The sequence below is a fragment of the Xyrauchen texanus genome, chromosome 43, assembly GCF_025860055.1.
Source record: "Xyrauchen texanus isolate HMW12.3.18 chromosome 43, RBS_HiC_50CHRs, whole genome shotgun sequence".
NCBI classification, from domain to species: Eukaryota; Metazoa; Chordata; class Actinopteri; order Cypriniformes; family Catostomidae; genus Xyrauchen; species Xyrauchen texanus.
This window is the reverse complement of record NC_068318.1, coordinates 25,309,438-25,324,739: the sequence shown is the minus strand read 5'-3', so window position 1 is coordinate 25,324,739 and position 15,302 is coordinate 25,309,438. Positions and strand designations below refer to the sequence as shown.

Sequence of the window (15,302 nt, the reverse complement as noted above, 5' to 3'; positions counted from 1 at the left end):
TCAAAACTAACTAACTAAAATCACACAAATTTACTGGGGATAAAATGCCCAAATATTAATGCCATGTTTGGGCCTCTGGAAGGCACCCGGCTGACAAGCTGTTAACATGCAGTACGCTGTCAGAGACAAAGCTTCGGATTTAGACTAATTAACTCTGTATCCTGAGAACTTAGAAAAGGAATAAATAATTCTATGGAGGCAAGGCATAAATCTAGTAGGGTCAGAGACGAATAATAAAATATCATCTGTGTAAAGCAAAAGCTTATGCGCCACACCTCCAGTCATCACCCCTGGAAAATCATCCTCCTTATCGCGGCTGCTAATGGTTCCAGGGCAAGACAGAACAATAATGGGGAAAGAGGTCAACTATGCTGGGTGCCCCTTTCCAGAGTAAAATAATCTGAAATTAATCCATTTGTTTGTACCACCACTATAAAGTAACTCAATCCATCCAATAAAAGTATTCCCGAACCCGTACATTTCCAAAATCTTAAAAAGTGAATCCCATTCTACCATATAAAACAAATTTTTGGCATCAAGTGAGTTGGCAGTGACCGGAGTCTGATCATTTGCCACTGACTAGATGATATTGATGAAACGTCTTTATTATATATCTAGCCAGAAGCTTCCCTGCTTTGTCCTCTGACTCAAAGTATGACTGTCTTGCCCTGAATAGCCAAAACTCCACCTTCCGGGACAAAATAGTATTATATCTGTATTTCGGATCAATTCTCTGAGACCATTAGATGACATTCAGTGCTTCAGCTCTACCTCGGCACTTTTAATATTTCCTTCCAATTTCACAAGTTCTTGTGCTTTGGATTTTTTGGTGAATGAGGCATACTGTATGATCCGGCCCCTGAGAAATGCCTTAAGTGCCTTCCAAGGTAGGCACATTTCACTGCAGGAAGTGGAAAAAAGCAGAAGAAACACTATCATATTTCTTATGCTTAAGAAAAGAAATAACCTTCCTTCTTTTTATGAGGTGTCCCAACCCATTCACATTCCATGTAGAGAGAGACAATCCACTCATATTAACATTTGGCATTTAATTCCGACAATACAGACGTTATTCCAACGGCAATGTTTCTCCATATCCTCCAACTTCTCCCGGATGCTCTTTACTATTTTATTAATAAAATTATTAAACTAAGTAAGTGTTAAGGGTCAGTGTTTAAACATCGATTTTGTTTGAACTGTAAGATTAATGACCAATGTCTTTGAAGTCCATCCTGAATTAACTGCAGAAGTTCACATAGATGCAAATGTCCTTGTTAATTGCCTGATGAAGGCTTTTGTTGGCAATTGTTAGTCTCTGCATTCCATTCACCTGTCTGATCTCCACGTCGTGTCATAACACTCTTTTTTATCTTCTTTTTTTTATCCCCTTTCCTCCCAATTTGGAATGCCCAGTTCCCACTGCTTAGTAGGTCCTCATGGTGGCATGGTTATTCACATCAATCCGGGGGCAGAGGACAAGTCTCAGTTTCCTTCACTTCTGAGACAGTCAATCCCCACATCTTATCACGTGGCTCGTTGTTCATGACACCATGAAGACTTTGCATGTGGAGGCCCATTTGGTTGCTTAGGAGACCTGGCTGGAATAACACTCTTAAAGTTTTCCCTAAAGATTAGGTTTGGAAGACATAGTTTTACAGAGAGTCTCAGGATTCATGTGGCCCACTGAATCAATCAATCAATCTATCTATCTAGTGGCCCACTGGGAAAAGTCCCAACTCTCCCGTGGGCCAATCCGACCCTGCTATAAATCATTAGTGCTTGGTTGATGCTGGAAAAAATGTATTCGTGTACTCATAATCACTACAGAATTAAGGCAGCTGCTAGCCTTATTTCCTACTGGTGAAATAATGGCAACGTAAACATATAATAATCTCCTTATAAAGATAAATGCAGAATCAGCTCAAGTTCATTCCAAAAATAAAAGGTAAGTTTTGACAATTTGATGGACTGGCGACCTGTCCAGGGTGTCCCCCGCCTTTCGCCCAATGTTAGCTGGGATAGGCTCCAGCCCCCCGCGACCCTGTACACAGGATAAGCGGTTGACGATGGATGGATGGATGAAGTTTTGACAATTTGTTTTCAGAAGTCAGAAAAGAGCACAGACATCTGGATAAAACATTTATTTTAATATCTTTTAGATAACATGGACACTTGATGTGTGGTATACAGCACATCCAGCACCTTTAATCACATCAAACAACCTTCCAAATAAATAAACCCTTTGAAAATGTACAAATGTAACACCCCAAACCTACTTCATTTTCTCTATATTGTTGTTGTTGTTGTTAAAAAAAATATATATATATATATATATATATATATATATATATATATATATATATATATATAATCTGTAAGCCACATGATTATGAGCCTTTTCAACTTTCACAATGAACTCTCAGTCTTGTGGAAACTGTCTCAGTTTTGTGCTGAAATATTCAATATTTTAATGTGTTTTCTTTTGTGATATTTGCTTAGTCATGTCATGTGAGGATCCAGGGCTGGTGGAGAACAGTCGCAGACTGGTGACCGGCTCTCGTTACGCTGTGGGATATTCAGTGGAGTACATCTGTAATAAAGGATACTCACTTTCTGGCCCTGGAGTCCTCACCTGCTACAGCAGAGATACTGCAGACCCAAAGTGGAGTGAAAGACTGCCCAAGTGTGTCCGTAAGTGGGTGGTACCTGGCATGTCCAATTACTTTTGTTGAATTTATCAAATAACTGTCCTGTATAATTCTATGTTGATTGTCACCAAGCACAGCAAAAGAAATACAACCTTAAGGTTGCTCTTTCAACTTCTTACACTCTACTGCCATCTAATGGACTTTATGGTTAACTATTGACTGCAACGTCTCCATTCCAGCACATGTTGTTACAACAGTTATTGAGCTGTCTGTGTTTTTCTTTAGCTGAGAGATATGAGCCTTGCAGTAATCCCGGCACACCCTCGACTGTCATGCAGAGTTCAGAGAAAGCTTTCTTCCAGGCAGGAGAGACTCTGAGTTTCACCTGCCATTCAGGCTATGAGCTTCAGGGTGAAGTGACTATCCACTGCCTCCCTGGACATCCCTCTCAGTGGAGCAATGCGCCCCCTATGTGCAGAGGTAGGAACTCTATCCAATAAAATCAAACAGAACCCTCTACTTTTTGAAAATAAAAAAAGGTCTGTTGTGCAGGCGTGCATGGTCTATCTATGCACGCCTGTACAAGACCTAATTTTTAAACTAAATTCATTAGTTTAATGAAAGCTAATTTAGCTTATTATTATTGGTGTTTTTCAGCCTCTTCTGGAAATATTGAAGAACACAGACTAAGCGGTAATACAATATTTCATTCTGATCTTTAAAAATATCAATATATTGTGATAGATTTTACTATCTTTATATCTCTCGTAACATGATTTTGACCATATTGTAATTAATTGTAAATGCAATGCTCTTTAAATTGTAATAGCTAAGTGGGTTGTGATGCTTTTTGCTCTCCATACTCTAAATGAAGTTACTCTGGTTCAGTATTTGTGTAGGTTCTAGCAGATCTCTTCACTACTTAACTTCCTGTATAATGTCTTCTTTATAGCTGCCGGTGCAGAATTCAGTGTGGAGGGGGTTAATATTGCCATTGCTGTTCTGATTCCTGTAGCAGTGGTGTTGATGTTGCTCCTAGCGGTTTTCCTCGGCCTCTCAATGTAAATTCAATCAAATGTTCCAAATAATAATGGATATACCTTTGGAAGTCCAAACACATGTATCCAAGGGCAGGAAAAATGACAAATGATGAAACATGCAGGGTTTGTTTTTGCTAATAAGGTTGTTTTTGTCTGTCTCTGTAGAGCTCAGAGTAAGAGCCTTCTGCTCCCTGGGTCTTCCTCTCCACCATATGACAACATGAATGAGGAACTTGCTTTTGATAACCCTGTTTATGACACAGGAGTAAGTATGGATGCCATGAACCTAAGAGACGTGGGCTCACACAACACCATCGTCCTATCCTGATCAGCCCTGTCTGTCATTCTGTCATTCACCAAAAGAGGGAGACATTCTATCTGCCATTCTATTATTCACCAGTCGAGAAAGACCATCTATCTGCCATTATGATTTGGATTCACCAGCAGGGGGAGCCATTTGCACCATTCCATCTACAGTAACTAATCATTACCTCCGTCAGCAGATGAAATGTAAAGAAATGTACACAAATCTCTAAATATTTTGACAAGCCATTATAGTTCTATATTTGTCATTGTATTCTAAAAGCCATAAATTAAATGAAGTCCATGAAGTCCACCTAATATTTAATGTCCAGTACTTATGATGTTCAAATCAGTAGGGTAAGACACCCCCCTTAAAGGTTTAGTTCACCCAAAAATTCTCAATGCATACCGGATAATAGATACTCACCCTCAAGCCATCCTAGTTGTATATGACTTTCTTCTTTCAGCCAAACACAATCAGAGTTATATTTAAAAATATCCTGGCTCTTTCCAGCTTTATAATGGGAGTGAATGGTACCTTAGATTTTGAAGCCCATAAAAGCACATCCATCCATCAAAAAAGTATATAGCTTTATAAATTATAATCACTGGCTTCCGGTAATGGCCGTCTGCACGTTCACTGGCTTCCTCTATCTTCTGTGATTTCGTGTTTTTCACTTCTCATGGGAGCTTACACTACGCCTACGTCATATGCCTGAACTTGACTCTCTCGTTAACGCACGGATGGCTGTTTCCGGAAGACAGTGATTATAGTTTATAGTTCACTTCAAAATAAAATCTATATTTTTACTCCAAAAACCTAAATACTTTACTGTGTCCACAGATCCCCCAATTAACAAATAGACATAAAAACTTTATATATATCTTTTTATTTATAATATCACACAGAATGTCACAGATCACTATTTTCCAATGACAATTTTTTTTATAATTCAACCTCAAAACAGTTTGGATGGAATACATTTCACAAATGTTGATATTCAGATGAAATGTCAAGATTAAGAGTAGCACAGACATTAAATAAAGATGTTAAGATGAGATTTAGTGCCATCTAGTGTTTCTTACCTAACACTTAAGTAATGCTGCTACTCACTAATATATATATATATATATATATATATACACACACACATACATACATACATGCAGTTTACAATCCCAATGATATAAATTAAAATGTATTCCCAATACAGAGAATAAATTAAATAATAAACAAATTATACATGTTCTGATTGCTTTTTTGTTAACCGAAAGTGATATAGTATTCAAATAATGTTTAAATTATTTTAGAATACCAGACAGAAAGGCTTGCAATTTGAAAACATGCATTTGTGAATATATGATCTTCACAAATTCAAAAATAATTACATTTATAATAAAGCAAGTATTTGTATCAGCATTAAAAATTAAAAACATTTCGGGGTGAAATCACAAAGCCTTGTAAGACATTATTGGAAATAAAAGAACTAATGTCTTTCCAAAATTGCGCGGTATAATTGCAGGACCAAAATAAATGGAGTCTCAACATCAACTTGACAAAAGGAGCGATTTGTGTCAATATCAAGCCTAAATCTTTTCCCTTAAATTTGTTTGACAGGGTAAATATTATGGATTAGCTTAAAATATATTTCTTTTACCTTATTTGAAAGAAAAGGTTTTTGTTGCATGGACCAAATTACTTTCCAGTTTAAATTGTCGAATAAACTATTCCAATATGAGACTACAGGAGGGACTGAGGTAACTTCTTCAAGGAAAAGAGTTCTTAATTGATGGTTTCTTCCTTTTTAATCAGTAAAGCATATATTACCAAAAGGTGTGTCAATAGGATCAGGATACTGTTGGCCTTAAAGAGTGAATATTTCTGAAAAACATACAGAGGCCAGAAGGGATTGCATCCATGACTATAGCGAATTATCTGGGAGTCACTGGGATATTATACTTCGCTAAATGTCTGCATATCTGAAGAGCTGACTGTCACTGTTAAACAGCTGGCTGACATGAAGTATTCCATTGTTAAACCATTGATTATAAAATAAAGATCTCATTTTAAATTAAATATGTCTGTTTTTCCACATATCTGTGAGGAGAAATGTTATGCTTGTAAATAAGTGCCTGTTGGTGGAAATTAGAAAGCTTGACAGGAAGTTTTTGAATGTCACAATTACACATTAAAACAAACTTAATGCATCCAAGCTGTGAGAAAATAAATGAAGGGAAAATAGATAGATGTTAGATGTTTAAGAAATTGATTAAGCTACTCAATGATATATAATACAGAACTGGATTGCTCATGACGTCATATCAGGGAAGCCACTGCGGCACCATATTGCTATGCCCAAACATTCCAATGTCCCTATAGGCCTTTATCGCAGTCCGCGTGTCATCACATCCAGCTCTGAATAGTATCTGTATATGGACGATCGCAGTTTTTCTAAATACATTTTACCAACTTGGATGCACTTGGCAGTAAACATCTGACTTTTGTTTCTTTGGATTAACACAGCACTTCACCATATGTTATCTAACACTTTAATGTGCAACAGTATCTGAGCGAGGTGATTGTCAGACTCAGCGCAAATTTTCCCAGTTCATGAGAAGCACGTGCAGTTCAGTTTACTCCCAGAGGATTATTGTGTTCAACTCAAGTTTAAAGAGACAGCTTTTAAGTATTTTAATGTCATTGTTTTCACTATTGTAAATATAATACAGTTGTATACACTGGGACATTTTCATCTTTATTTTTAATTTACATTGCATTTGGTCGCCAAACGCAAGTGGACGCTTCCCCAATCAAGATATAACTCCAAGTTTAGAATGATTAAGTAAGTTAACTTCTGTAATTGGACTCTGGGATGGAAAGGTTTCTTCATTTGAACATTTTTAAATGGATCTTATGTCATACATGGAGATTATAAGTACATGAAAGAAATGTGATCATTATCATCACAAACTCATAATCTTTAATTGGAATATACATTGGTTTTTTTTTTTTTGTATTTTGTTTGGTTTTGTGTCTTACTGTGTACACCTGTCTTGTTCTAATGCTCTTTAATGTGTAAAGGTACTCTTGTTTGTATATATTCTTGCATTCCTCAAATAAAAAAATGTACTTATAGCCTACTCTGTGAAGTGATCCCTGCTCACATACATCCTGTTTAAAATAATAAAACAACATGACACCATTTTGATTGTACGGTGAGGTAGGTCTGTTTAGATTAAGCATTTGAGATAAATTGTACATAAAATAGTCCATAAAATCCCACGCTGTCGTTAAAACAGACTACAGCGAGCAGAAGTTGCTTTACGCTACTAAGCGACGTTTCTGCTCTACGAACGTGCAAGTGTGATAAAGGCCTATAATTGACTTAGTATAAAACCATCTAATTTCAGCGAGTATGAATTATTCAATCGCCGATTTTATATCTGGAATCGGTATGTACATTCATACACCGCAAATGTCCTACATATGTAATTATTTATTTAAATTCTGGAATTTTGCCTGTTTCTTGAAAGCCCAAGCGAGTTATGTATTGTAAGCCTATATCTGAATCAAACAGTATCACTATTCACCACTAATCAACTACATCGGTGACTGAACAGACCAGCTGAATGTAAACAAGTTCACTGAAACTGAAGTAAGAAAGAAACAAACATTTTCATACTTATTTATTGTGAACATCGAAGAGATTTTCCAGAGTTACTAATTGTATGTTTTCATAAGAATGGGTCTTTCGCTCTCTCTATCACACACAGCGCCTGAGGGAGACACGCAAAGCAAAGCTGGTTAAATTAAACTGGTACGCTAGATTTAACTGGCAAACGAACATGTCATTTATGACATGTATCCTTGTATGACTAGAGCTTCAGTATTAAAACAGGCAAATCCCGGTATTAACTTTTTAAGGACCCTACGTGACAAACGGACATGTTGTCACCAAAAAAACAAGCAAATATTACAGTTTTTCATACTTACATTACATCTGGTGGATCGTTGTGCTGTAGGCTACTGAACTTATAGACTGAACACCCGGGCAGGTGAATGCTCTGACATCGCGATCCACGTATATATTCTCCCTCGTAAATGTTATCCGTAACAGCTTATTAAAAAAAACATTAAACATGATTGTCACTAGAGGGCGAAATGCAACTGTCGTGTCCGCAGGTCGGAGACGGTGAAACGGGGATGTTTTTGCCTGTCAGTCATTGATGCTCTATGGCAGTTTGGGAATACAAAAATGGCCGCTTGTACACTTCTGATGGCTTCACCTCCTGCTGGCAGTTAAACGTTGCGACAGCGATTCAGTTCTATGTATATCAGTGCTGCTACTACGAGTATCAGTTATATTATAACAAACTGTCATCATAGTTAATGAGCTTAAAGTTGCGTAAGTTAGTTATGTTAGCTTAAAGGAATATTTCTAGTTCAATGCAAGTTAAGTTCAATTGAAAGCATTTGTGGCAAAATGTTGATTACTACACTCCTTTTCTTTTAAAAAAGCACAAATCTGGGTTACAGTGAGGCATTTATAATGGAAGTGAATGTGATCAGTCCGAAAACATTAAAATACTGTTTTAATTAGACGTAAACCATATGTGTTAACATGATTTCAGGGTGATAAAATCCTTTACTAACATTATCTGTGTAAAGTTATAGGCCTGTTTGATTTTTCAACTTCGTTGCCATGATGACACAACAGTGTAAACCCTAAAACAGCCGTAAAAACTATGATTTAAACAACTTTTAATTTGTGGTAATCAATATTATTCCACAAATTCTGTTGATTTGAGCTAAACTTGTATTGAAACCAGAATATTTCTTTATAGTTTCATCAACAATGTTTCCCGAAGACTCTTTGGAGTGTTTGGAATGTTTAGTTTTAATTTTATTAAAAAAATTGTATATATATATATATATATATATATATAGGCAATATTTACATTTACATTTATGCATTTGGCAGACGCTTTTATCCAAAGCGACTTACAGTGCACTTATTAAGTGCCTTACTCAAGGGCCCAACAGTGGCATCTTGGTGGTGCTGGGGCTTGAACCCCCGACTTTCTGGTCAGTAAACCTGAGCCTCAACCACTGAGCCACCACTGCCCCAGTTATCACACGAGCAATAGTGCAATATGGCCCTACATCAGCACTGCTGTGATTCGGCCACAGTCATGAGGCCGCAGACTAATTACACTAATAACAGCAGTGCTGATGTAGGGCCATATAGCACGATTGCGAGTGTGATATTGCTTATATACAACAGTTCAATGAACAAGTACCGATCAGAAACTGCCGTTGCTGGTTCAAAACAAATTATGCATCCAAGCCTCCATTAGTAATTCAAAATGTTCACCTCAGAAATAGTATCATGGCTTGTGCTGTTTCTAACAAGTCACTGGATAAACAAGGATAGACGGCTGGATGTGTGTTTGTCTGTCTGTGTCTGTCTGTGTGTGTGTGTGTGAGAGAGAGAGAGATGGAGCCTGTGATCACCTGTTGCCACACCCAATCAGAGATGCTTACAGCTTTCTGAAGGTCAGATTTCTCAGTGGAATATAGATGTCCAAGCGGGTTATTCCTCTCTATTTCGGGGTAGCCATTGAGCAAGTGTCATTCACTATAGAAACAGCAATGTCCTCAGCCATTTTAAACAGTATGTATCCAATGTGGAAACTCACAGATCGATGTTCTATGTAAACAATGACTAACGGATTCAATTTACGTCACCAACTGGCTCATATTACACACAAAAATGATCTTTTGCCACCACCTGCTGGCTAACATATGTAATTTCAAAAATAAAGACAGTATAATACATAAGGCTTATGCCTAAAGGGCATATGGAAATATTTAGTGTCCTTTAGACACTCACTTAAGATAATACCAAAGTCCTTTATGCTTTAGGCTTTGGGTTATGAGCAGCCAGAACTAGCAGATGGTGTATGTGTCTCATCTTACCCTTTAATTACTCTCATTTTGGCCATTCGTATGCCTGGGCCTCCATCTTCACCTTTTGTTGCCAGTAGCAACTCATATTAAACCACACAGATCAAATCTTTCTCCTCGCTCTAACAGAATGTTTCCATGCATTCACCATTGTCTGATGAATTTAAAATGTTCTGATACAATCTTATATGGATTTTTGACATACTTATAAAGGTTTCACTTAAATGATATACCTTTACTTGATTGGATTAGATTGCTAGCACATTATACATAAATTAAATACATTTCTGAGCCTTCACCTTAACTATAATGAAAGATCTGTGCTATTTTTGTAAATATGACATCCAGTCCAAAGCTTTGCACTGTTTTATTTTAAAGCTTTTAATGTGTTCCAAATACAACTTCAGGATCATTAGGTGAATTTGAGTGTGCTCTGAGTTTGCACATTAAAGCAAAGAATCCAGAAAGCCAGGAATCACAGGAACTGCTTTTCTATGTTCTGACAGGCAAATCATTGTCTATCTACTGCCCTGAAATCTACATTTGTCTATCTTTTCAGGATGCAAGGCAGTACGAGGTTTGTATATAGAATCCTTCTGTCTTTTGGTACCTCTCCTCAACAATATCATGTCCCTTTTTTTCTGCAGGGCTTCCAGTAGAGAAGGTGGACAATATGGTGTTCTACTTACTTTGTCTGGTAACCCCCCCAAGGCTCTCACTTTGAGGTTGGACAATATCAGAGTGCATTGGGTTCTTTGTTTCACATTGAAAAACTGTTTTCACCACTTAGGTAAAGTTGGTTTTATATTGCACATTCGCACATTCGCGGACTTCCGCGTTCAGTAACTCGTGAACTAAACGTTGTTGCTACACACAACACCTATCACATATAACTACAGATAAAACACCATAAATTTCCTCAAAACGATCTTTCCTTCGCACTGTACAAAATACATTGATCTCGATGCGCAGGCTGCTAAGAAGGGACCATCTGCAAAGTGCAAACCCGAAGGAAAGCTCGTTTTGAGGCGATTAAAATATTAAAACAATGTTATTTGTGTAGTAACAATATTCAGCTCACGAGATATTGAACGCGGAACTCCGCAAATATGCGAAGCGAATATAAAAAGCAACTTTACCCAAGTTGCAGACTTGATCATGTAGGACCTTCAGGACCACATAGCCTACGTGGACAGCACCATGAACATAGTCAAGTTTAAAAAAAAAACCCAACCAGGGTAAAAATAGTTTCAGGTTTGATATTTGCTGCGTATTCACCTAGACTGCTGAATGTTCCTACTGACCAGACTGACTTACTACAGGTGGAATTTTGACAGTACCTCCCTTACTGTACATTCAGTATACAAATATTAATTAAAATAAATTACAGTAATTCCCCTAAAGTATTTTTTCCTGTTCCAAAGGCTGTAGTGCTTTCCTATTGACCATACTGACTTACTACAGGTGAAATTTTCACAATAACTCCCTTACTGTACGTACTGAAGGGTTGGGGTCAGAATCCCCTGTCTCTTCAATTTAATTATATATATATCCTTTTTATATATATCCTTTTGAATGATTACTTTATTCTTATTAAAAATTCAACAATCAATATCCTAATCATTTCTGTATTCATTTTCTTTTAGGTGCATTCCAGTGTGTGCCCTTGGGTTGTGTTCACATGCAAGGGGCCTTTTGATGATAATTGTCTTGGGATTCAGAGAGCGGCGAGAGAGACTCTGTACACATGTATTGCATATATATTATATATATATATTGTAAGTAAATCAAAACCAAATAATTTACAAGCTTTTAACTTCATGAGGTGCAATGGCAAGGTATCATAACACCGAGACGTCCTTGGTGAATCTGCCTCTGGCTGGACATTCCTTTACAGTCCTTTTTAAAGTCCATCAACTTTTTGACATGTTCAGAAATCCCTCCTGGAAACTCCCTCTGCATACATTCAGTCTTTTACAGCCAATTGGTCAAACATAAAATCTTGAACTGTCATTATTTCTGGAAGACCCCTTAGGACTTTTGCATATAAAACTCTTTGTCTCTTTGTCCTCTTTTTCTGGACCTTTCCATCATCGCTGTATCTTCTGTATCTCGTCCGCAACACATAGACGGTAATGATGCCATTTTTCTCCTTTCTTTTGCAAAGCTCTTTCTAATACATTTTCAACTCCTCTCTACTCTGCCACCATCATCTGCTTAATAAATGCTTACAACATTCAGTGTAGTATGTTTTTCTTTATAAACCATTTTCATAATAAAAATCTTTATAAAACAAGTTGAGGTGTTTTTCTTAATAAACTATTTTCTCAATATATGGTTACAATGATTATTAATACAAGTGTTTTACAGTAAACACATTCTTAATAAATTGTTTAACAACTACTTATGGTACCTTTGATTATAAAACCACTTTTTATTAGTTACAATTGTGGTTTACTATGACCCATAAATACTTCATATACCAAAAGCCATGATTAGAATACAATAATTGCATATTTCACAACAATATCCACATATCTGCATCTATATATCTGTCTTAGTTGACTTGTATAAGTTTGAGGGTCAATTTATACATAATTTCACCTTATTTTCATTAAGTGAACATCTCATGTGTATTTCTTTTGGGAGTGGAGTAAAGGGGCATGTTATCGTTCCTGCTTTCCTGGAGTGAAATGTTTTATCAGCCTGTTAAGATGGACTGCTCTTCTGATAATTAGCTCAGGCCTTCTTCAGCCTCGAAGAGAACTGTTGTTTGTCAGTGTTCTGTGTGTGTGTGTGTGTGTGTGTGTGTGTGTGTGTGTGTGTGTGTGTGTGTGTGCGTTTGATATTCTTTGCAGGTTCTGAACTTTGTGATATAGCCTAAAACATTCTCGGACCCTGGAAGAAGGTCACCACGGACTTAAATCTCGGAAATGGACGACAAATATTCTGATTAACGGCGATATACCCACTTATCTATCAAAAATGTATTATTGTTTAGACTTTATGTTGTCTTAGCCAATCAGAAGTAAACGATTATGTAATGCATGTCCTTGGAAAAGGTATAATTGTGTGAGATTTGTTTGTAAGGTAGAGTTGGCTTGCGACCTCCTCGTGACTTTGACGCTGGCTCTACCAATTTAACTGCAAACTATTCTTCAGTAAAATTGTACTTGTTTGATTGAATTTCACGACTCCTGGTCTTCTTTCATCATATTATCTGGTCCTGGGTCTTACAACTGTACCCCCAAACAGTACAATTATCAAATATATTTATGTAATAAACATTATTACATGTGTTTATTACATATGTTTATGTAATAATCTGTAATTCCCCTATAGTGTTTTTTTATATTTATATTTTATTTATGATCAGACTGACTTACTACATGTTGAATACTGCCAATACCTACCTTACTGTAAGTATATTACAATCATATTATTCTGAAGAAATTATTCTATTTTCACCTTTTTTCATGTTCCAGAGGTTATAGCATGTTCCTAGTGATCACTCTACTCAATTAACTTTGATCAATGTATTAGGTAAAAGTATGTATTATAACTGCTGTTCCTTGTACAACACATTTCTTTCATTGTTTAAAGAAATTCAGATACTTTAGATTAATCATATTTTCAACGTTATAAATAAGCAACACCCTTATTGTAATGATTCAAGTTAAGTTTTTGTTATGAAGTCCTGAAGAAGTGGATTCTGGAATACAGGATAATGTATGACATTCAGTACCACGGACAGTAATATTTCTGCAGGACTGTAAACATCAATCAATGTACATGAATTGTGTTATTGTTAAAGTTCCATGTTAAACACAGATGTCATACAACAGCAAAACATAAAATAGAGTTTAGCCATTCTTTTTATTCAACACCTGGAGAACACTGTTACACACTCTTTATCACAGATAAAAACAGAAAAACAGAGGTGAATAAAACAGCAAGACATGGGCTGTAGTATGTTCTGTAGGGTCCAGACAAGATGATCCAACTTGCTTTGTAGCAGTCGTCTCGATGCTTTTCAAAACCTTTTGAAATAAATCATATGTCATTATTAAAACCACCACACTTACACAGTTCTTTTTCATTTTTTTCTCAAATAAATAAATAAATATAAACGGTTGTAAAATGAAGCAATTAACTATGTTCAGGAGATTAAACATGATTTTCCTTTCAACAGTCTGGATTGTTACCAAATTACAGTTCATGTACAGATTCATTCATTATTATTTCATAAACACATTTCTAAACACCATCATTATAATGCAGGTTTTGTTGCTAAAGGACATTCTATAGCATCAGAACACATAATGTGAGAGATATTTGCCAGTAGGCTACAGTTGGCTAAAATGTAGTTGTCTGTTTGCACACGATGAAAAACAATATTAACTTTTTAGACGGTCCCTATCTTGGTTACGACACACATTGAATATTCATCTCTAAAGTACATGCTTAAAATATACTTGCCCATTTTGATCGATTGTAAAAAATGTTGTAGTTCACAACCTTTGTTGTCAATATCATGTAGCTGCTTCGAATCTGAAAAAAAAAAAAATTGCTTTATTGACTATTTAATTGAAAAAGTTCTTTAACGCGAATGTGCGAATATAAAACCAACTTTACCTAAGTGTTTTCACCCACATTCCGCAAAATCCATGAGATCCAGGTGGGTGATTTACTCTGTTCATGTACAACACTAGCACTGATGAATGTTGATACATGGGGCTTCTTTGCAGAAAAAATAAACTGTCTAAAACTACATTATGCTGTTATGTGTTTATTATGTTATGTTATGTGCAGCTGTAGAAGCAGTTTTATGAACAAGTAGCTGCAGCTGTTCATAGATTCAGATCTGCTGCTAGTTTTATTATGATTTTATTCTAGATTGGGATCATTTTTTATTCTAAATAATGAATTTAATATAAATATGAGTATTATAAATATCTCAACAAATAGACTACATCACTAAATGAATGAAATTAAAATGATTCATCCACTGCTAATAATTCATGATTATTAATTATTTAAGATCCATTTAATAACTAGTGTAGGGAAAACAGAATTGGCAAAATGCTGAACGTTAAATTTGAGTTAATTAATTAATTCTTTAAATTGTTATTCTGTTCTTCCTTTTCGTGCATTGGTTCATAGCTCAGCGATCAAGAAACAGACCAATCAGAGGCCAAATACCTTCATGATTCAAAGAGACTCGAACACGTAAACAAACTTGAAATGCACTGCATAACCGCCTTTACTTTCAAAGTATCAACAGTTTCGGTGTTAAACGTGCCTCGCTTCCATAAAACGACGTATTAATTGTGCCCAAACGAG

General features: G+C 36.1%; 1 protein-coding gene across 1 annotated transcript in view; it reads left to right on the top strand.

Annotated features, from left to right (window-relative positions):
* The window catches only part of LOC127635868 (seizure protein 6-like), a 39,592-nt gene extending 32,611 nt beyond the window's left edge, over positions 1 to 6,981 (top strand). Inside the window, exons 12-16 of the mRNA XM_052116128.1 lie at positions 2,500 to 2,691; positions 2,934 to 3,128; positions 3,306 to 3,341; positions 3,601 to 3,709; positions 3,854 to 6,981. Coding sequence (XP_051972088.1) covers positions 2,500 to 2,691; positions 2,934 to 3,128; positions 3,306 to 3,341; positions 3,601 to 3,709; positions 3,854 to 4,016 — 695 coding nt within the window. The 3' untranslated portion in view covers positions 4,017 to 6,981. The remainder of the gene's footprint in view (positions 1 to 2,499; positions 2,692 to 2,933; positions 3,129 to 3,305; positions 3,342 to 3,600; positions 3,710 to 3,853) is intronic.
* Positions 6,982 to 15,302: the final 8,321 nt, after the last annotated feature.